Source organism: Gopherus evgoodei, chromosome 4, assembly GCF_007399415.2.
Source record: "Gopherus evgoodei ecotype Sinaloan lineage chromosome 4, rGopEvg1_v1.p, whole genome shotgun sequence".
Taxonomy (NCBI): Eukaryota; Metazoa; Chordata; order Testudines; family Testudinidae; genus Gopherus; species Gopherus evgoodei.
Genome location: NC_044325.1, coordinates 139,553,933 through 139,574,568, shown reverse-complemented (window position 1 = coordinate 139,574,568; position 20,636 = coordinate 139,553,933). Strand labels below are relative to the sequence as shown.

At 44.8% G+C, this 20,636-nt stretch overlaps 1 protein-coding gene across 3 annotated transcripts; it reads left to right on the top strand.

The window, feature by feature from the left end:
- The first annotated feature begins 725 nt into the window (after positions 1 to 725).
- Positions 726 to 14,655, top strand: LOC115650876 (triggering receptor expressed on myeloid cells 1-like). 3 transcript variants are annotated; one of them, XM_030561415.1, is made up of 7 exons: positions 726 to 914; positions 5,726 to 6,073; positions 6,751 to 7,077; positions 8,232 to 8,328; positions 10,880 to 10,998; positions 12,215 to 12,264; positions 14,030 to 14,655. In XM_030561415.1, exons 1-7 carry the CDS (start codon positions 830 to 832, stop codon positions 14,264 to 14,266), a joined length of 1,263 nt encoding a protein of 420 aa, XP_030417275.1. In that variant the 5' UTR covers positions 726 to 829; the 3' UTR covers positions 14,267 to 14,655. The 3 variants fall into 3 exon arrangements, with proteins under 3 accessions (XP_030417275.1, XP_030417276.1, XP_030417273.1); XM_030561416.1 differs by having other exon boundaries at positions 6,748 to 6,852; XM_030561413.1 differs by having other exon boundaries at positions 6,748 to 7,077.
- Positions 14,656 to 20,636: the final 5,981 nt, after the last annotated feature.

Here is a 20,636-nt window from a genome sequence, read left to right as displayed (position 1 = left end):
TCCACTGAAGGTAGGACAAGAAGTAACGTACTTAATCCGTGGCAAGGGACACTTAGAAAGTTTTTCCTAGTATTTAACCTACCTGTAAGGGTAGTTAAGCTCTGGAACAGGCTTCCAAGGGAGGTTGTGGAATCCCCGTCACTGGAGGGTTTGAAGAACAGACTGAATAAACACCTTTCGGGGATGATCTAGGTTTACTTGGTCCTGCCACAGCGCATAGGGCTGGACTTGATGGCTTCTCAAGGTCCCTTCCAGCCCTATATCTCTAGGATTCTATCATACAGTTTGCAGCAGAGACAACGCCATAGTAGCAAAAACAACCCAACTGGTCTCAACTGTCCTGGTGGAAGCTGTGTCAAAAGATGATCCTCAGTTCTTGATCACAAGAGTCATGGGAAAGGGGAACGAGATGGTCTTTCAGGCTCCAATCAAACTACAAAGCAAAAAGGGGTGCATTTCCGTGCTCAGGAAACATGTCTCTTAAAATGCACTCCTTTTTTCTTTGGGATTTGATTTGAGCCTGAGACACCAGCTTATTTCCCCCTTTCCCATACAGGGAACTTAACAAAATGATCCTTTAGCCCAGTTTGTGAAAGATCAGCCAGTGACACTGCCCACGAGGGATGTGTAAAGCCCCCCTCCCAACTCTTTTGTTGCCATCCACTTCCGTAAATACACAATTAAATTATCTTAATATCAGTTTTGTTGCAAAACATGATGAAGAATTTCCGCGCTAAGGCAAGACCTCAGCCACTTCCTCATGCAGCTGCAGTGTCGATAGGGGAGAGCTCAGAGAGACGACACTTCCTAAAAATCCATTTCACGTTCCATGGGATATTCCAGCAATGCCCCTTCTGTGGGCTTGAAGACAGGCATGGAGTTGAGATTCCTGCTGCTGTTGCTCTGCATCTCAGGTAAGAGGAAGAATGTTGTGATACTTGGGGGTAACATGGACATTCCATGGCAGGAGCAGGTGGGATTGGGACTATATTTTCCCTGCTTAGTGTGTCAAATGTGCTGTGAACTGTGTGAGAAACAGCACAGTAAGGAGCGTGAGGATCCCTGCCAGACCAATATCTCAAGTGATGTAAATTGACACCAGAGCGCTACTGAAGTCAATGTGGCTGCACCAATTTACACCAGATACTGGAAACTCCAGGTTCAGTGGGTAAACATTTTTGAGCACCCACACATGTATCCCTGCAAAAATACAGGTGGAGATCTCAATTTTATTATTAATTTGCAATTTTCGGAGATAGATTCTGGGCCAGATAATCAGATGGCATCATCTGCCATCACAAATTGGCATCATTTAAAGTCAATGGATTGATGCAGATTTACAGCAGCAGAAAACCTGGCCCATGGGTGTCCAGTTTCCATTAGAAGCCAATTATTGATATGATAGATCAAGGCCTCTAATTGTTTATTTTAGTCACTAAAATGTCTCCTTGGATTAAATTCTGATAAAATGCTTTTGTGGGCCTGTGATGACTTATTTGCATAGACTGTAGGGTGAGCAGGGCGCTTTCCCACTAATTAGGCACAAGAGGAGCCTTAAAAATATCGGAAGGAAATTCCCTCTATCAAAATAAACATACAGGAAGTGGGAATTCCTTTCGGAGGCATCAGGGAAGCCCAAATTTGCAGTACAAAACTGGCTTAAGTCCAGTGGCAGCAGTTCTACAATATTTCAAAGCACCCTTCACGCAGAGCTCTACAGAAAATGGTGTTATTATGTAAGTGTGACTGCATCTCTCTCCTCGACCGTCTCCACCTTTCTTGTGTCACTTGTCCTCTTAAGCCCCTGATAAGCTCACTGCAGAATAAGACTATAAACTGTTCCTATGTGTTTGTACAGCCCCTAGCATATTCAAGCCTTGATCTTCTGAATCTCTGGACACTTGCATAATTTAAATATAAAATAACAGCTACAAGAGTTCTTCCCAAGTGCAGGTCTAGTGACCACTAGTCAGGCACTTCCTTTTCTTTTGGTTACTCGCTTCCTGCTCAATACAGAATTCTCCCTTCTCTCTCAGTAAAACAAACATGCTCTCACACACACGTCCAGAAAACGACACAGCAGCCATAGGAAATCAGCTGTAACCATTAGGAAACCAATTCTGATCTCCCATCTGCATAATTATTTTGACATCAAGGGATTTACTTCAGATTTATGCTGGAGAGAGAGGGAGCAGAAGTAGACCTTTGTTCCCTGAGTCAATTCCCAGGCACTGAGACAAAACAGGGCCAGATTTTCAAAAAGTGCTTAGCATCCACCAGTAGCACTGTTCAAAAACGTTTTCTCAACACTATTTTTGATGGAAAATTAGTGTCTGCTCTTCATGGAAATTTCAACTTTTCACACTCACAAACTGGGGATGTGTTGTTAAACCAGTGTAGCTGCACCAGTGCAAGCCCCTATTGTAGACTTATTTCACAGGGGCGATATCCAGCTATCCTGGTATAGCTATACTGGCAGCAATGTCCCCTGTGCAGACAGGCTCTAGCTGCATACAGCTCCAATCAATCACCTCAATCCTCACTGATTGTTTCTTAAAGCATTGAGACCTGTGCGCCATCACGCAGGGCTCTGCTGACCAGCAATGGTCCATGGACTGTCCCTTGAGAACTGTTGAGGGCTTCACTTTGGCAGCCATTGCATTGTTCGCTTTGCTGGGGCATTATATCCCTTTCCCTTCCCAGCCTGGGTTGGCCTTGTCTATTTAGAGGGCATGTAGGACTGGCAAGCGATTAAACAAATTAATTGCGATTATCTGCACCATTAATCACACTGTTAAACAATAATACAATACCATTTATTTAAATATTTTTGGATGTTTTCTACATCTTAAAATAGTTTGATTTCAATTACAACACAATACAAAGTGTACACTGTTTTGCAATAAAAAAATAAATCTACATTCGTAAGTTACACTTTCATGATAAAGAGATTGCACTACAGTACTCGTATGAGGTGAATTGAAAACTACTATTTCTTTTATCATTTTTACAGTGCAAATATTTGTAAACAAATATAATAATATAAAGTGAGTGCTGTACACATTATATTCTGTGTTGTAACTGAAATCAATATATTTTAAGATGTAGAAAAACATCCAAAATATTTAATACATTTCAGTTGGTAGTCTATTGTTTAACAGTGCAATTAAAATGATGATTAATTGCAATTTTTTTTGAGTTAATCACATTAGTTAATGAGATTAATCAGCAGCCCTAATATGCTCTTTGGGGCAGGACTGTCTCTGTGTGACACGGGTAGAACAGCCAGGATATAGCTAAGGGCTCTCCCCAGGCGCCAGCCACCTCCTGAGCACCCCCTCATGGCCAAAGATTGCTGTGTAGGGACCTGCCTCCGTTTCCCCTTTCAAGGGATTTACCAAATAAATTCCACACCGACTTTAATGAATCCAGTGAGAACAGCCCTACTTAGAGTCTGGTTTATTATCAGAAATTTCAAATATTAACACCAAAAGTCCTTCCCCCAGCAGTAAGCTAGACACAGCCCCAAACTCTGCTAGTGTCTCAGGCTCTTCTCAACCCTACCTAGTTGGAGTTACTCACTTGGTCACAGGGTCTTCCCTGCAGAAGCCTCTCTCACTCCACTCCCTGCCATCTCTCTACAACTTCCTGATCATCCCCTCTCTGCAGCATCCTGCTGCTCTTTATAGGAGAATCAGCTTCTCCACACCCAGCAGGGTTTACTACTTAAACATCACTCTCCCCCCTCCACCCCCTGTGGCAGGCAGGGCTAATTGGACACGCTGGCCAACTCCAGGCCTGTGGCCCATAAAGGATCAGACCACCCCATTACAGGCTGCTTGTCACCTGATTCAGCAAGGTTTTAAAGGGAAGGGGGGAGTGACCTTTTACAAGGGCAGAGGGAAAGTTCTCTGGGTCTTGCAGCCTGTTTGTCAGAGGGGGGGTTGCTTTTGTTTTGTGTTATCTTGTGAGGTTTTTTAATAAACTGTGCCCTGAGGAAAGGGTCTGAAAAGAGACTTGAGTGTGGCGCCCATTCTTCCTGGGCAGTTGCAGAGTGCCTGGTACGATTTGGCCCCATTCTTGCGTGGCCTTTCAGCATTACTGCAATAAATAGGATTGATAAGGAAACACATAATAAAGGAATGAGCAGAAATCTTTCTGGCTAGCTTCATTTTTCTTCAGTTGTGGAGCAGTCAGCTTCACGCAGCTAGAGATGTGTCCTAAATTATTTGAAATTAAAATAGTGGTCTACCCCCTAGGAATAGGAACAATCATGACACTGGAAAGGTCAGATGTTAGATGGGAGAGCAAAGTTCCTAAAGTCACAGAAACAAGAGATGGAAAAGATCTACTGGAATATCCAAACCGTCTCTGTGTGAGTGCAGCAGAGAACTACCCAGCTCAAAGATCTGTGCTCAACTGTCCAGCTTCTTCGTTGAGGAGAGATTTAAAAAAACAAAACAGGCCTGATTCTGCTTTCACTTACACCAGGGTAAATCAAGCGCATGACCTATCTTCTGAGAGCTGAATATTTAATGTGACTTACCACTGTTATTATGACTGATGCTGCAATGAGTTAAGATTTGGGCTGGTTTATTGCCAGCTCCCTACATGTAAATAGATAAAGATGACACAGGGACTTTAACCACCAGAGAGACTGAAATGTTACAAATAAACAAAGAAAATGGGAATACATACTGAAAAAACACACTGTGTGCAGAAGACACTTGCAGGAGATATTCCAGGATATGTTACTCCAGGCAGGTGTTAGGAACAGGGCCGGATTAACTCTCCTGTGGGCCCAGGACTATTAGATTTTGTGGGGCCCCTGTATACAAGTCTTTTTGCTAATTTAAGACAAAATGATCACAGTGATGACATTGAGGCTATTAACGCTATACTACACTTGCCTTTTAATTAACATAAGGCCATTCTGTGGTTACATTTCAGTTTTAAAACATGTAGAATATAGTTAAGTTAATTCAAATAGCCTACTTCTCACCTTAGAACAGCTGTTATATTAGTTTCTTTCTGGGAAGGAGTCTGCAGGAGGGGTGTCCAGTCTGGGACAGAGTGACTGGGGTGCAGGAGAGGGTCAAGGGTATGGGCTCTGGAAGGGAGTTTCTTGCAGGAGGAGATTCTGATCTGGGCAGGAGGTTAGGGTGCAGGAGAGTGTGTGAGATGCAGGCTTTGGCCAGGAGGCGCTTACCACAGGCAGCTCCCAGCCAGCAGCGTAGCCCCACAGTGCCCCCAGAAGCAACCTGCTGCTGGTACATCTCTGCACACCCTTGGGGGGAATAGAACAGCATGTTTCCGTGTGCTGTCCACACCTGCAAGCGCTGCCCTCACAGCTCGCGTTAGCCAGGAACCGGCCAATGGGAGATGTGGGGACAGTGCTGGGAGAGGGGGCAGCAGGTGAGGCCTCCTCCACCCCACCACATCCCCCAACAGGGGCTGCAGAGATGTGCCAGCAGCCGACCACTTCCAGGAGCGGCTTGAGGCCATGGAATGGGGCCCTGGGCTGCAGCCCCTAAAGCTCCTGCATTAATCCAGCCCTGGATAGGAGAATGATTTGTAATTGCTGCTTGTACCGATTCATCTCCATTCTTCCCAGGCTCCAGTTCTTGGGATGTGTTTGGTCCAAGCACTTGAGTGCAGGACAGAGGGGGCAGCAGGCAGCCTTGTTCCACCTCAGCTCTTACTGAGCGGGTTTGGTGTTTTCCAGGATTCGAGGCACAAGAGTTTGACGCAGTGGTGAGCAGAGTGGAGGGGCAGAGGCTCATTGTTGAGTGTCGCTACAATTACTGGGATTACAGTGCAATGCTGAAAAGCTGGTGCCAGCTGAGAGATGAGAAATGCTTTCCATTAGTTAGCACCTCTTACACATCATATGGATACCGTAACAAGGCTACCTTTGGAAGAGCCACGATAGAGGATCACACCGGCAATAGGATTGTAACCATCACCATGGAGAAGCTGCAGGTGCAGGACTCCGGCGTGTACTGGTGCGCGCGCTATTACCCGCCCAATACAATGTATCCACTGATGACAATTAAACTGGATGTTTCCAAGGGTGAGTTAATTTCCTTTCAGGAGAACGGTCTTTTCTGCTGAATATAATCCCATGTCTTTCCCTGCTTTATCATCTCTCCCCTGCCTGTATCGATTCCTCCTGACTGCCCACAGAATCTGTCATCCTCGTCTCCTCTCTCCTGTCTCACACTGTGAACTGCTCTGAAGCACCTCCGCAATTCAGCCAGCAGACCATTCCTGCTTCCTGTTAGAATAGTCTTTTCCTGTTTTCCCTTCTAATAGCTTCCTGGGGTGGGTGGGGGCTGTCAATTTATATGGTTACGTTTATTTATGAAAGAAGCAGATTCTGAGGGGGACATTTTAAAGTGCTCAGTCCCAACAATCAGGGCCAGATTTCCAAGAGCTCAGGACCCAGAGTGCACCCCACACACTGAGCTCTTCGAGGAACCTGCCTGGAAAGGATCAGTAACTTCCCTCATTCTGCGAGACTTTGGGATGATCAAGTGCAAAGAGAACAGCCCAGACAGTTGATTTGTGTGGCAAACAAGACCAAATACACCAGTTCACGTTCACCCTTCCTGTAACTCAGCTGAAGCCAGTGACTGGAGCTACACCAGGGAAGAGTTTGGCTCATTGGGCATATGACACTCATAGGAAATGTACGTCATTGTACCTCTCAACCAGATCGTACTGACCAGTTTTTGTCTTTTCCAGAAGTCCAAGAATACGATGCTATTGAGGGGCAGAGTCTCTCTGTCCAGTGTCCATACAACATACAGGATTACAAAGAGGTGAAGAAAGCCTGGTGCAGAAGGAAAGGTCAGAATAGATGTGATGTCTTGGTCAATACTGGTCACAGACACTACAGATATCAAAACAGGGCTCAGAAAGGCAGAGCCAGGATACATGACGACACCCAGAAAGGGATTGTTACTGTCACCATGGAGAATCTGCAGGTAGACGATGCAGGGGTGTACTGGTGTGCACACTACAAGCCTCCCAGTTTTTACCTAATCTTTGAAGTTAAACTGGCTGTTACCAAGGGTGAGTATTTATTGGTAGGGAAAATGTGTGTGTGGGGGGTGCTGATTTCAGTCCCACTTTCCCCTCTCTCTCCTTCCCTCCTCTCTCTGCCTCCTCCCAGATTATTCCAGAATTCCACCCACCCAAAACCCTTGTCTCCTCTTTCATAACTCACACTAGGCACTGATGTAGAACATCAGCTGAGACCAGGACTTCAGCCATGTGAATATTTCTGTTTTTAATGACCTATTTAAATATTAATTTCTCATCTCCCCTTTGCTTGTGTTCAATTATTTCTATCTAGGTTCTTCTATGATGCACAGACTCATAGTATTTAAGCACTAATTACTTATTGTTCTTAAATGAGTGAAATTTAGCAAACTATTTATAAGAGCCCAGTGACTTTCTCTGGCCTGTTTTTGAAGATGGCAGTAGAGCCATACAGAAGGGTGGGGATAGTCATGTCCAAGGGAAGCTGTCAGACATTAAGTCCATATCAGATTTAGAGCTGTGCAAAAATCTGAATTTTTGGTTAGCTAGAAACAATTTGACAAAATCCAACATGAATTCATTAACTATTTCAGTTGACCCAAACCTGCTTTTTTCAACAAATTGTTTCAGTCCAAAAATGTCATCCTGCTGTAATCATAATACATGTGATTGAATGCACAGTCTGTGAGCCCTGATACTTCATGGGAGACCTGCAGGGATGTGCAGTAATGGCCCTAGAAACTGTTGCTGTATCAATTTTTTGCATGTTTCTAAAGCTTTGTTTCTTTAGTTTGTGTCCTTATTACTGTGGGGAGCTGTTCACAGGTGATGCTAATGGCCTGAGTCTCACATGCTGGTGGCTGGCCTTGTCTAGGATTGTTACATGCTTCTTGTTACATGAGAAGCTTTGCAATACAGAGCAACCTCCCCATCATACCATTTGTTTCTCTCAGTAGCAACAGTGTGAACGCTAGTGTACAAGGCTCAGGTGGCCACCCAGCCTTTTAACCACTGTGTTTCTTAGCTTGCTCCAAGTAGGTCTGCATGACACAGTGCTCACAGCACTGCCAGCTTGTCTCCACCAGCCCATGCCCCAGTGGTAGCTAGCACTGGTGGGAAATGTTATGGGATAAAGGCTGGTGTAGACAAGGTCTGAGGTGTTGAAACTGTGTTTGTATTTGCAGCTACAACTACAAGTGTCGTCCCAGTTACCTCAAGCACAGGTCACACCAGCCTAGTCCTTAGCACAGCTAGTGCTGGGGTCACCCCAGCAGACAGCAGGTAAGCCTCCACCCCTTCCTCTAAGACAGCCTCTGTGTTCACGCACCTCCAAGGGTTGTTAGCAGCTGATCCAACATGTTCATCTTTTCAGAGAGAAAGCAGCAGCCTTTCACAGTGGCACTGAATGCAGCAGGCCTCCTTTAAAAGGTGCCAGATTAGTTCCCACTTCCCACCTGCCACCCAGTGTTAAATGGCACATGATAAAATGGGCAGATGAAATCCAGGCCCCATCTCATTTGAGAATTTATCTGTCTTATCACCGTATTATCATTAACCCTTGCACCTGCTGCTCTTTGGAGCAAGAGAAATGACATTAAATTTGGATGCACTGAATTCAAACAGTTCCCTACATCAGCCATTTTAAAAGCAGAGCTGCCCCTTCTCATTCCTGACGCCATCCAGTGGCCATTGTGCTCAGTGGAAGCTGGGAAGCCCTATTAAATATTTCCCCAGCGGCTTAATGACTTCTTTGTTTCGGTCTTCACTGAGAAGTCTGAAGGAATGTCTAGTATAGTGAATGCTTACGGGAAGAGGGTAGGTTTAGAAGAGAAAATAAGGAAAGAGCAAGTAAAAAATCACTTAGAAAAGTTAGATGCCTGCAAGTCACCAGGGCCTGATGAAATGCATCCTAGAATACTCAAGGAGTTAATAGAGGAGGTATCTGAGCCTCTAGCTATTATCTTTGGGAAATCATGGGAGACGGGGGAGATTCCAGAAGACTGGAAGGGGGCAAAATATAGTGCCCATCTATAAAAAGGGAAATAAAACAACCCAGGAAACTATAGACCATTAGTTTAACTTCTGTGCCAGGGAAGATTATGGAGCAGGTAATCAAAGAAATATCTGCAAACACTTGGAAGGTGGTAAGGTGATAGGGAATAGCCAGCATGGATTTGTAAAGAACAAATCATGTCAAACTAATCTGATAGCGTTCTTTGATAGGATAACGAGCCTTGTGGATAAGGGAGAAGCGTGGATGTGATATACCTAGACTTTAGTAAGGCATTTGATACAGTTTCGCATGATATTCTTATAGATAAGCTAGGAAAGTACAATTTAGATGGGGCTACTATAAGGTGGGTGCATAACTGGCTGGATAAACCGTACTCAGAGAGTAGTTGTTAATGGCTCCCAATCCTGCTGGAAAGGTATAACAAGTGGGGTTCCGCAGGGGTCTGTTTTGGGGACCGGTTCTGTTCAATATCTTCATCAACGATTTAGATGTTGGCATAGAAAGTACGCTTATTAAGTTTGCGGACGATACCAAACTGGGAGGGATTGCAACTGCTCTGGAGGACAGGGTCAAAATTCAAAATGATCTGGACAAATTGGAGAAATGGTCTGAGGTAAACAGGATGAAGTTCAATAAAGATAAATGCAAAGTGCTCCACTTAGAAAGGAACAATCAGTTTCACACATACAGAATGGGAAGAGACTGTCTAGGAAGGAGTATGGCAGAAAGAGATCTAGGGGTCATAGTGGACCACAAGCTTAATATGAGTGAACAGTGTGATACTGTTGCAAAAAAAAGCAAACATGATTCTGGGATGCATTAACAGGTGTGTTGTAAACAAGACACGAGAAGTCATTCTTCCGCTTTACTCTGCGCTGGTTAGGCCTCAACTGGAGTATTGTGTCCAGTTCTGGGCACCGCATTTCAGAAAGATGTGGAGAAATTGGAGAGGGTCCAGAGAAGAGCAACAAGAATGATTAAAGGTCTTGAGAACATGACCTATGAAGGAAGGCTGAAGGAATTGGGTTTGTTTAGTTTGGAAAAGAGAAGACTGAGAGGGGACCTGATAGCAGTTTTCAGGTATCTAAAAGGGTGTCATCAGGAGGAGGGAGAAAACTTGTTCACCTTAGCCTCCAATGATAGAACAAGAAGCAATGGGCTTAAACTGCAGCAAGGGAGATTTAGGTTGGACATTAGGAAAAAGTTCCTAACTGTCAGGGTAGTTAAACACTGGAATAGATTGCCTAGGGAAGTTGTGGAATCTCCATCGCTGGAGATATTTAAGAGTAGGTTAGATAAATGTCTATCAGGGATGGTCTAGACAGTATTTGGTCCTGCCATGAGGGCAGGGGACTGGACTCGATGACCTCTCGAGGTCCCTTCCAGTCCTAGAGTCTATGAGTCTATGAGTCTATATCACCTTCTTCTATTTACTGGTTTATTCAGTTTAGGTTTGTTTTTCTTTTTGAAGTCTGTCATTTGTATTGTGGTGGCACCATGGACCAGCATATCATTGTGCTAGGTGCTGTATAAAACAAAAGACATTCCCTGCCCACAAATAGCTCAGAGTTCGGTTTCAGAGACTGGTTTGTTCTCACGGGGCCACAGAGAGAAGTTCAGGAACTTACTCCATGTGTCAAATGGCACAGACAGGGTTTAGCATTAAAGGAAGTAACATGATGAGAAAAAGTCACATAGGTGTGTGAGCTATCCCAGGCCCTGGTCTGACAGCCCGTTGGGTGTGCGCTAAGAGCTTTGGGAAGCATTGCACCTGCACTGTGTAGGTCTGTTGAACACATACTGCCATTGCTTCCTCAGCCTCTCGAATGAGAGAAACTTCATCATCCTCGGCGTGGTCCTGGGAGTCCTCTTCATCCTGGCGCTTATAGGCTTGGTGATATTGTGCACCCAGAAATCCAAGCAGCTGAAGACAAGAGGTAAATGGAGAACTGATGGGGCCTACACAGCCCAGCTTTCACTACACTGGGTTCCCTATTTCTCATTTGCTCTAACTCGGAGTGAATTCAGCCCACTGCCTGATTCCCAATGGGCAGCCCTGGACAAGGGTGGAGGCAGGCACAGCCAGGAAAGAAGCTTCCCATCGCCGCCTTCTCTCCGTGTGCCCTTACACTACAGGGAGCATATTTAGAATTAAACTGTCTCCATGGCCCAGTCAGGACTTGGCCTCTGTTTATGCTGTTTGTTTCCTTCTTTCCATCGCATTCAAGCTGACACTAACCTAGGCATTTTCACTTTTGTTTGTAGCTGGTTTCTCTTGCTAGTGCCTCTGCACTAGCCCATGGCTGCACATTTGGGTTACAAACGCTGCATGAGAATGTTCACATGCAGGCAAATTATTTTGACACAAATTTAAAAAAAACTTCCTAAAAAGTGTCCTATTAATAATTTTAGCTTAAGAAAATCTAAATTTTGAGCCTGAACTACTTAAGCAGCAAAGAATCCTCAGATGCAGGAAGTGGGTATTCACCCACGAAAGCTCATGCTCCAAAACGTCTGTTAGTCTCTAAGGTGCCACAGGATTCTTTGCTGCTTTTACAGATCCAGACTAACACGGCTACCCCTCTGATACTTAACTACTTAAGTGTCCTTCAATCTTGTAAAAGTGCTTGAGATCCTTGAATAAAAGTTTTGTACATGTGTGCAAAATGGTTTGGTTTTTAAAAGGGTACAATAGCATTTGTAGGCACAGAAAGCAACAAGTGATGTAGTCAAATCTCGTGTGTCAAGGCATAGGCTGACAGCCCAAGGGTTCGAAAGGGAGTTCTTTCCCCTAAATACACATTGTGAAATTGGACACGTGCATCATGGATTTTTTTTTTAAATCTTCTAAAGCATCAGACTGCAATCACTGATGCAGAAAATACCAGATTAAAAATAATTTGCCACATGAGATCAGACCCACATCCCTAAAACTTCTCACACAATATTTCATAAACTCAGCCATGCTATAATTCCCAGGGTGGAATTGTAAACTGGGCACAACCTGCTCACTGATTCAGTGTAGTTTGTCCCCACTATTACAATCTTCGCTACCATTACTACGGGCCAGTTCATTCTGTGGCTTTCACCTATGCCGTGATGACATAAGAAATGCTCAGGATTGAGGGGATCTTGTCTTGTCTTTATTAAAAGGTGATGGACAAGCTGAAGCCATCTATGAAGAACCCAGGAACGACACAGTGGTAAGTGAAGCTACTGGAAACATAAAAGCACTAGCGTGGAGGTTCCCAAACTGCAGTCTGTGGAGAGCTAGCTGGTCATGTGGTGCTTGCTTCTCCTTATTTTCAGTTGCTAAACTGCATTCAAAGAAAGTTGAAATACTTTTTTAATGTTACTTTTCCACACAGGCAGTCATAGTTGCCACAAGGATTTTATGTGTTTGCAAGTGAAGGGGAGGGGTGGTTAGTTTAACTGTGAACAGGAAGGGTGTCAATGAGACAATTTCTGTACAAAAATCTGAGCTGCACTCTGGTAAAGTTTGGGAACCCCCTGCAGTACAGTGTTAAATGCAGTACAGAGAGAAAGAACAGTCTTTTCACCATAATGGGGCATTTGCTGTAAAGTGGAAAGAAATGGCACCGTAAGGCAGAGCAGGCAGAGAGGATGTGAGAGTGAAATCGTGCGCTACTGTTTACTTAAATAATCACTTTAAATTTCCACTCTCCCTCCACGCTGACAAAAGAGTCGTGTGAGGATGGAAACGCCATTTCATGAAGGATTGTGAGATTTCAATGTTTCACAATGGAGCCCAAAAGATTTCAAAATTCTCTATGAATGCAAACATTTTTTAAAAAAACATTTCTAGTCAACAGAAACATTTCGTTCCATTGTCAACTTAAAATGTTATACTAAAAATACAAAATACAAAATTCCAGATGAAAAGTCTTTCTAAAAGAAGATTTGAAACAGTTTGTTCTTAAAATGTCAAAATGGGCCATTTGAGAGTTGGAATTTTCCCCCCTCAAAAAATAATGTAGGCAAAATAAACATGATTTCACAAAGCTATTCGATTTCAAAAGGAACAGCATTTTCCAATGGAAAATGCTTCCATTGAAGTGTTTTCAACCAGCACTAGCTGACAGTGCAACCTGTTTATAATGAACTTGGAGGCAAAACGTTGGGCTGGTGTCTATACAAAACAGGAACCCAAGCCCCATATTGGTTTGCAGTGGTGTGGACTGGAATAGAGCATGCTGGTTTGGAATAGATTGGATCAGACTACGCAAGAGTGGAATGGAATTAACTGAATAGAACAGACTGGAATGGACTGGATTGGATCAGTAATTATTTGTATAGTGCTTTGTGTTACGTGCTTTGCAGACAAAGGTGCACAGGACATCCCTGCTCTCAAGAGTGGGCAGAGAAAGTAGATTGAAAATTGGGTTGGCCTAGAATGAATTGGGATTGATTGAAAATGGAACAGAATGAAAGGCTGGATTGTATTTGACTAGAAAGAACACATAGGAATAGGCTGAAATGAATCGGGCTTGAATAGAATGAGCTCAACCGCTAAACAGAGGCAAGAGGCTACAAAACTCAGATGTCCTATGATCCATTTGAGTCCTGCTGACTTGCCAGCAATTGGCTATGGCCCCGGAACTCTTTGCATTCTTTTCACCTTAAAAAAGCCCAAGGTTAACTTTCTCCAGGGGCTTTAAAACACTGGATGAGTGAGGGAACAGCAACAGGAAACACTGCTGGAAATACAGTGAAGCAGAGAGATTCTAGGAGCATTTGGGAGGCAACAAGGTTAGAAGCCAATGTTGAAAGGATGGGGTCACAGTAGGTATCTGGCAAGGAGAGTGAATATGGTTCACTCTCTTTCCAGCTTCTCCACAACAGAGAGTAACGTGTTGTGTTGGTCTTTTTCTCCTAACCTGAGTAAATCTTGTGCTTTTGGTATCAGCTCTGCTCTCACTGAGAAGTGTTTTCCTTTTCTGTGCGCAGTCTCAAGGCTTCGGCAACATGTACGATCCCAAGGACGACAAACAGGAGCTGCCACAAGACCTAAAATATGCCACCTTGGCCTTTAAATCCAGACCTAGTCCCAGGGAATCTGTCTACGCCAATATCACGCCAAGTCGAGCTCTGGAGACACCCCACACCAGGGCTCCCACTGAGCCTGTGGAATACGCCAGCATTTCACTCAAACCATTAGCATCAGGCGCCAAATCGTGGTCTTGAGAACCCTGAATAGCCCAGCAGTGAAACAGAAGAGACTGAGCTGGGAGGGAAGCATGTGTGCATGTTAGAGAAGAAGTCTTTGCTATGTTCATATTTAACATGTATATTTAAAGACCTGCCTCAGGTCAGAGGCTTGCAGAAAAATTTATCACTGGCAATTGGGTAAAATGCAGCTGCTTTGGAGAAACAGCACAGGAAGATCAGAGAACGAAGGAGACTCCTCAGGACTCAGGCTGGAGGAATATGGACAGGCATTGTCATCTCAAACCCACGCAAACGTTGTATGTGTAGGATTCTGACTCAGATTCTGCTTCCCCTTGGGAGAGTGACAGAATGAGCGGGGGGGGGGAGGGAAGGGGAATAAATATACTGATGATGTGTGAACTGCATCTTGTTTTCTGAATGTAACTCAATACATAGCTTGAGAGTATTTGCAAGGGAGCAACATGTAAGTATTAATCACCATCATCACGGTCTCTAACCTAGAATGACTGTACTGTATGAACCAGGCCACAGAACAGCCCTCTCAGCTGCAAAAATGATATAGCATGCATACACACACAGGGTGACCAAATGTCCCGATTTTATAGGCACAGTCCTGATATTCAATGCTTCGTCTTATATAGGCACCTATTATCCCCCACCCACTGTCCTGATTTTCACACTTGCTATCTAATCACCCTATAGACATGTTAGTGCAGAATAGGTCATGCAAATGCCTAAGCAGCCCAAGTGCAGTGACCTGCGTGTGTGTGAGGGAGACAGGGACAACAGGATTTTGGAATAAATTAAATGTTGGTTATCTTGGGTGAGGCATCAGAACAGGATCATCTATTAGAATAAAAAAATAGAGTGTACGGGCATGTGGGTGGGGCCTCAGAGCTGCATGTGTGTTGGGTGCATGTGTCTCTTCCTTTATGGGAACAGGTTAAACAGGCTGCCATGGCTATGATAGTGGTGAGTCTCGAAAGCTGGATCCTGTGGTGATCCCAGCTCTAGTGCTGAACTTGTGCTCAGTGTTTGTCCAGAGGCTCAGGACATACGTGCAGTCTCTATGGCCAGCTCACTGAAAACAGGTAGTCACCTGCCACATTCAACACATTTATAGATGCCTCTTCCACACTGTGTGTTGGCACAGGCCTCTGATTCACCATCCCACCCCTAATGCCCTGAGGAGTGGCCAGGCATTCTCCGGCTGGGAAAGCTCTTGGGTTACTCAGCACCTCTGGCTGCACTGCTGATCTTCCCGGGCTCGCTACTCAAACCAAGGCAACAGAGAAAAGAGACAGCATGGGGAAACCAAGAAAAGAATGTTTGAGTGAAGAAAAGAGATGGGACCGCACACATTCACCCAGAAGAAGGAAGGGCAAGGGAGAATAGGGGAGTTTTCTGAACAGAAGGGTCCCCCCATTGCTCTAGCTGAGAGAACAGGCAGCTGAGCAGGTAAGAGGAAGTGCTAGATGAAGCAGCTAAATTGCAAGGAATATGACAGAGAAAATAGAGGAAGAAGGATGAGCACAGAGGGCAGATTTCAACACAGGCCCAAATGAGAGAGGAAGTGGCAACAATCACTAAGGCTAAATAGTTAAGGACTCAAGTGCGCTGGGGTGACTCAGACGGTCATGCTGAGACTCCAAGAATTTTAATTTATAGATCAGTGGTGCAAATCTGAACCAGATGGGTAATGTCCAAGAGCAGAGAGCTGGGCAGTGAGTGATGTGAAATGAGTTTGCTGCGTCTTAGCCCACTTTCCAATGGACAGAAGTGTCCACTTCCCAAAAAGTTCTGGCACCATATCTGGCTGTCCAAGACAGATGACAGATTGAATGGGCCTCAACTACCCCTCACTCCAAAAGTAGGTTCCTGCTCTCTTGGGGTTGCCGAGGGGAAGCCTACACTACCAATCTTCTGAGGATACATAACTGACTCTACATGCATCCGACGAAGTGGGTATTCGCCCATGAAAGCTCATGCTTCAAAACTTCTGTTAGTCTATAAGGTGCCACAGGACTCCTTGCTGCTATAACTGACTTTGGTTTTCTGGCTAACAATCAGGCACTTTTTGCCAGCAATAAAGTAAACGAAAAAGAAAGCAGAGCCTGATTCTCCACCACTATGCCCCTTGTTCAGCCATTTTCACTAGTACAATGCAGGTGAAAAAATGCTACTCAATCACATAGCAACCCAGATGTGATCCCTTTCATGCATAAGGAAGAGTCAGAAATATAACTGAGACAGGAAGCTCTACAGGGCCTAGGGATGGGCAGGATCTTCAATTATCAGGAATGAAGGGAGTAAACTGATAGCAGGAATTCAGAACAAGTCAAACATTTTTTTATGATGGAAAACAGCCTTTACTGGTCAACAACAGGCATGTTTGTGAAAAAGCATCCAGTTTTGTTGAAGATGTTCATGTTTTCATGGAAAAACTGGGGGAGTGGTGGGGGGGAATAACAATTTTGGTTGTTGTTTTAGCAGAGAAATTTTATATAGTGTGACAGACCCAGGCCAGTGGGGTACAGAAGTCTGGAAGAGGGCAAATATACTGGTCACTGGATTAGTGGTTTTCTGTTCCCTAAGTGACCAGAGCAGGGGCTGCATGAGAGTAATCAGGAACCTGCTAGAACCAATACAGGCAGACAAGCTGATTAGAACACCTGCAGCCAATCAAGGCAGGCTAATCAGGGCACCTGGGTTTAAAAAGGAGCTCACTCCAGTCAGGCGGGGGGAACCAGAGGAGAGGAAGTGAGTGTGAGGAGCTGGGCGCAAGAGGCACAAGGAGCTGAAAGTGAGAGGCTGTGTTGCTGGAGGACTAAGGAGTACAGCGTTATCAGACACCAGGAGGAGGTCCTGTGGTGAGGATAAAGAAGGTGTTTGGAGGAGGCCATGGGGAAGTAGCCCAGGGAGTTGTAGTTGTCACACAGCTGTTACAGGAGGCACTATAGACAGCTGCAATCCACAGGGCCCTGGGCTGGAACCCGGAGTAGAGGACAGGCCCGGGTTCCCCCCAAACCTCCCAACTCCTGATCAGACACAGGAGGAGTTGATCCAGACTGTGCAGAAGATCACTGAGGTGAGCAAATCTGCCAATAAGCGCAGGACCCACCAAGGTTGAGGAGGAACTTTGTCACAATAGATATATATAAATTTCCTGACCCACTACAGCTGTAAATCACATTGTGCCCAGGAAGAACAAGTTTCAGGGAATTACAAAAGAAAGTACAAAAATATTTGCTAAAAAAACTAAACTAGACAATAATGGAAGACTTTGAACTAGAACTGACTATGGGGGGTACTTGCAGAAAAGTAGATGTTTCTGACCAACATGAAGCTAAACTCCTACCTGTTGTACTGAAAATGGAGCTCTACATAGAAGGAATGAATCCTATAACGTACTTGTGGTCATGGTAGAGGACTGTTTCTTTATATCCTATCTAGAAGAGAGAGGGAGAAAGAGAAAGGCTTGTGCATAGAGGATATATCTGCAGTCCTACCACCTCTGGGCGTGATGCTGTCACCCAGAGGTGACACCCCATAATGCTTTATAGAAATATGCTTATGAGGGTAAACATGACATAACTGGAATATTTTTATGCTAGATATGCCATGTAACATATCTTTGCAAAGGTTATGATCTACTGAATATATTCATTGTATTGGTATACATGTATCATTTTATATCTTAAGTTATGAGCGTTGGCTCTATGCTTGTATTTAAAGTGTTTGCTGTAGGAAGCACATAAGGCAGAATTTGTAAACATAGTGTGAAGGGGTTATTCAAGTAATTGAGAGTACTTAACTAGCAATGGACTTTGGGAGATGCCAATCCACATCTGAGTTTTCCTGGGAATGTTCAAACTAATGTGAACAATGGCATTGACTTGCAAAAAGCTGAATCATTCATAGACTTGTGACTTGCCCAGGTGACTACAGATTCCATCTTGTTGTGGTGATTTTGCAGAGGAGAACAGAGAGATTTCCGCCCACAGAGAGAGAATATAAAAGGCCTTGGAAACCCCTCCATTCTGTCTTCAGATGGCTCAGAAGATAGCCTCTCCACCCCAAAGAGATGCCTGAAGAAACTGGAACAAAGGACAGTAACTATGGGGGTGTGAGTGATTGCTGGACCCAGACTAGGAAGGAATCTAGTCTGTAAAAGAAGCTTTTTGTAACATCTCCGAGGGTGAGATTTACCTGTATTTAGTTTCTTACTGTATTAGGCCTAGACTTGTGTGGTTTTGTTTTATTTGCTTGGTAAATCACTTCATTCTGTCTGTTATTACTTGGAACCACTTAAATCCTACTTTTTATATTTAATAAAATCACTTCTTGCTTATTAATTAATCCACAGCAAGTATTAATACCTGGTAGAGCAAACAGCTGTGCACATCTCTCTATAAGTGTTATAGAGGGCAGACAATTATGAGTTACCTGTATAAGCTTTATACAGAGTAAAACGGATTTACTTGGGGTTTGGATCCATTGGGAACTGGTATCTGGGTGCTAGATACAGGAGCACTTCTTAAGCTGTTCTCAGTGTAACCCTTCTGCCCCTCTGAGTTGGCAGCAACAAGGGCCGGGTTCAGTATCCAGGGTTCCGTTTCAGTAACACATGCATAACCGGCTCGAGCCCCACCCAGTGACCTGGGACACTCACCTACCACACCCCCTGGGCGCCTCTAGGAGGCAATACTTCCCCTCTCGCAAGCACGGAGTCTGAGTGTAGCAAAATCTTTTTAATAAAGGAAGGAATCAATGCGGCATCCCGTTGGAGAAACACCACAAACAGGGTTATAACACAAACCATAAACAAAAACCCACCTCCAGTACGTTTGGCACTGGTCCTTTTTCCCCTTAGGGTTTAAGTCCAATCACCCCAAAGTCCCAACAACCAAAAGTCTCTGGTCAATGCCACCCCAGAGTTCGAGAGTTTATCTGTAGAGGTCCCTCCCCCAGCCTGGGTAGAAAGGGGCACCTTACGTGGTCCGGGGCCAACTGCCCTGCCTCTCCATGGGGTTCTGCTTCTGCCTTCTCCACGAACTGCTCCGCTTTACCAGCTGCTCCACTCTGCTCCTCCAGCCGTCCTCAGAAACTGCTCCGTTCCACCAGCTGCTCTGCTCCATGAGCTGCTCTGGCAAACTGCTCAGCTCCGCTCGCTCTGTGGACCACTCCACCCGTCCCTCAGCTACTCCTCTCTGCCAGCTGCTCCACTGCCACCAGCTGTCCCGTGATCCGCTCCAGCCATCCCCGCAACTGCTCCACTCCACCAGCTGCTCTGTTCCACAGTATAACTTCAGGCTCCCCCACTAGTTAGCACAGTACTCAGTGCTCTCAGCTCAGTTATTTCAGCTCTTTAGTGATTTCAACTCTTAGTGATCTCAGCTCTTAGTAGGGGAGCCCCAGTGCTAGTGCACCATTAGCCCAAAGTGAGTTCAGCTCAGTAACCTGTATTTAGATTCTTGAGGGAATAAAAAAAATCACTCTGACATTCCACAGTGGAGAGAGGAGGGGGTGGAACTGGTACTTCTGGCTCCACAAGGAGACTGCACCACCAGGCACAGATACCTGTCCCCAGCCTCTCTCAATTCACTGGGTTTGGAACCATGTCCCTTGTCTAGCAAGTACCACCCAACTGAGGGTGAGTCATTTGTCACCAAGCAGTCCCACAGCTCGGCAGTCTGGGATAGGGTAGGCGTGCCTATGCAATACACTCTGACATTCTTTCCACCAGATGTAAGGGTAGAGCTTATCCTGACTCTGCTTACATCAGTTAATTCTGCAGCTTGTGGGGGACATGGTTCAGACCTGGGTCTGTGTTTGTAGCAGGCTAGTGTGTCTGGCTCAACAAGACAGGGTACTGAAGTCCCAAACTGGCAGGGAAAATGGGCTCAGAGGTAGTCTCAGAACATCAGGTGACAGTCCCAAGGAGGTTTCTGTGACTCAACCCATCACAGCTCCTATAAGCTAAATAGCCTGGGGCTGAATCAGTACTTGGAGGAAAACCTCCAGCTAAAAGTAATAGAGGAGCTCAGATACCATGGTGATGGGCATCATGTGACTATCTAGCTTATTAGATTAGTTAACTCCATAGTTGGCTCTCTTCCAAGTCAGTACTGAACCAATGCCCCAGCATGCTGATGATGGGCCCTGTACCTGCTGGAGGTGCTGTCATTCAGATGAAATAAAAAACTGAGCTCCTGGTCCGCTGACTTCATTAAAAATTCCACAGCACTTTTTGCAAGAGTACAGAGTAAATATGTTAGCCCTTGCGTCCTGTGAAAATTACATTGTGCTGGTCTGAAACAACCAGCAGTTTAAACTGTTACAATATTCCTCACTTCCTGTTCTAAACAGTCACATCAAGTTGCTG

Bases quoted from the DNA above. Each gene is read 5' to 3' on its own strand.
- LOC115650876 (XM_030561413.1), top strand. From the start codon at position 830: ATGGGATATTCCAGCAATGCCCCTTCTGTGGGCTTGAAGACAGGCATG. The intron at 7,078-8,231 runs GTGAGTATTTAT...TTGTATTTGCAG, and splicing joins TAAACTGGCTGTTACCAAGG to CTACAACTACAAGTGTCGTC. The intron at 12,265-14,029 runs GTAAGTGAAGCT...TTCTGTGCGCAG, and splicing joins AACCCAGGAACGACACAGTG to TCTCAAGGCTTCGGCAACAT.